The 2,388-nt window shown below is 50.0% G+C and overlaps 1 protein-coding gene across 1 annotated transcript; it reads right to left on the reverse strand.

Annotated features, from left to right (window-relative positions):
• Window positions 1-278: 278 nt before the first annotated feature.
• On the reverse strand, window positions 279-1,334 carry LOC124571365. Its single transcript, XM_047131113.1, has one exon. The coding sequence runs from the start codon at window positions 1,332-1,334 to the stop codon at window positions 279-281; it is 1,056 nt and encodes a 351-aa protein (XP_046987069.1).
• Window positions 1,335-2,388: the final 1,054 nt, after the last annotated feature.

Genomic DNA, 2,388 nt, shown 5'->3' on the forward strand with positions numbered 1-2,388 from the left:
TAAGTTTATTTGTACCGTGCCTATTGTGCTAACGGCTTCACTCGTTACACCTTTTAACCGAAGCTTTTCTGTTTCATTGATTCCCAGCCTACTCTTTACCGGAATGCTCGTCCTCTTTAACAAACACAATTGTGCTCCTGTGTCTATTAGCAACTTTAAGTACTTCTTTAGTTCTACGCAGTACAACATTACCACGTCGTTTTCTGTTGCACAGTCGATTACCCTCACTATGGGTTTACCTATTGCAACAAGGCCCGACTGCGCGGCCTTGCCGCCTCTTAGTTTCCCTGTACTACCTTTCCTGTTTTGCTCGATACTGGCACCCTGCCATTTCTCCAGGCGTGCCAGGGCCCTTCGTGGCAGTCTTTCGCGTAGTGGCCCTGCCGCTTACACTTAAAGCATGCAACATCTTTTACTCTTGTGCACGGAACTCCGCAGTTCCCTGGTAAATTACACTGTGGACATCTCCACTCTCGTAACCCTCCATCGGTTTCTCTATCATTCCCTCTGAATTCCCTTACATCTATCGGGTGAACTTTCCTTAACCGCACCCAGCATTCCATGTCTGTGTGTCCCGGCCTGTCACACCCATAGCAAAAGTTTGTAAATTCTTTACCTGTCATGGCTCGTACTCTATGCTCTGGCCTGCTTTTCCTACACTTGCTCGCTATGTGACCTCTCAGCCCACAATTGAAACATCTCAACTCTTTACTTTCTCTCATGTTTTTTACAGCTTCCTTATTTCGAGTGTACGTTATCCTCGGGGCTAGTCCCCGCTCTCTCATGGACAATATCGCACTCTCCTCCTGCAGTGCCAACTCCACTGCTGCTGCCAACGTGATTTCATCGCCTCTACTTCTCACTATTGTTTGTATTCTGTCATTACTTAAACCCTGTATAAAACACGCTCTTCCTAAGGAGTCAACTAGTTCTATTGCACCTTTCAAGTTTTCTCTGGCCGTAACTCTGTTTACCGCTTCGCGAAAGTCTCCCTGCATTTCATCAATTCTGCTTGCCCACATTGCTATCGGTTCCCCTTGTCCCTGTCTGGCTTGGAAAATTTTACATGCGTAGTAGTCTATAGTACGCTTACTGGCATAATTTTCTTCTAAAACGTGTTTCACCTCTTGCCACGTACCTGTGCGTTCACGCACCTGCAATCTCGACCTGGCCTCACCGGTTATCTTTGCTTTCACGAACTTCAATAACGTTTCGTGTTCCTCAGGCTTTACTAATTCAAAAGCTGCATCTACATTTTCGATAAATTCTCTTAAATCCTTCTTGTTCCCTTCGAACACTTTCGACACAATACATAGGGCCTCTTTCACTGACATCTTACCACTAGTGGAGGATGACGCAACTTCATTAGTTAGGGGCATCTTAACTAAGTTAACACTTTACACAACAAAATACAATATTCTTAATACAGTTTTAAAATTACCGCTTCTTTTGTGGTGCGCCGTCTGCTCTCTTGGCTCGCGTCGTCCTGCGCTGCTTCGCGCTCTCCTTGTGCCCGCGCTGTCCCGCGCTGCTCCGCGCTCTCTTTGTGCCCGCGCTGTCCCGCGCTGCCCCGCGCTGTGTCTGCGCCCGCACTGTCCCGCGCTGCTGCGATGCGCCGGCCGCCGCTCTGTGGGCTGTGCCGACCCCGTCGCTCTCCTCGGTTGCCGCTGCTACGGCTGCTGCCGCTTCTGCTGCTGCTCGGCCCGGACCCCCGGACTCGAACGCTGGCTGTTTAGGCACCTCTGTGCCTCGTCGCTCCGCGTCGCGCTGCCGCTGTCCTGCGTTGCCCTGCACCCGCGAGGACTACCTTTCTGGACTCTGACGTACTGGTGCTACTAATGCTGAAAGTTGCGAGTCGCCACAACTTCCTGCCAATTGCCACAGTCGCTGTAGCAAAATCTAATGTCTCTGCCTCCTATTTGCCTATGCGCCTTTGTGATAACCCCACACCTGGCACCAAAAAGTTTTTATTTATGTCGCGTCCCAAGCGTGGGTATTGCGAGGGATTGAGCGACACGGTTCGTGGATGGGATTTTAGCCGGTTGACCGTAATGAGAGGGAGACTTTTGATCTGGCTAAGATGTAATAATCCCTGGTTTTCACAAGGCTAGGAAGGTGATAGAAATTAAAGTCGTGATAACTTTAACAAATTGCAGTTTATTCTAAGTGAATACAAATCGCCCTATCTGACGGTGGTTGCACTCACAGGAAGGCCAAGTCTAATACAGAGACGGTGACTGACTCCACCGTTCCGACTGCCTACTAGAAGGTCTGCAACGTTTCTTAACACCCTACGTTAGAGTCCCGCGGCTACGCCCTGACGCTCTCCAGCGACTATCTCCGGCTGCCTGCCTACAGCCCGTTCCCCAGCCCAAGTCGGCTGCTGCT

The sequence above is a fragment of the Schistocerca americana genome, unplaced genomic scaffold (assembly GCF_021461395.2).
Source record: "Schistocerca americana isolate TAMUIC-IGC-003095 unplaced genomic scaffold, iqSchAmer2.1 HiC_scaffold_17, whole genome shotgun sequence".
NCBI lineage: Eukaryota > Metazoa > Arthropoda > Insecta > Orthoptera > Acrididae > Schistocerca > Schistocerca americana.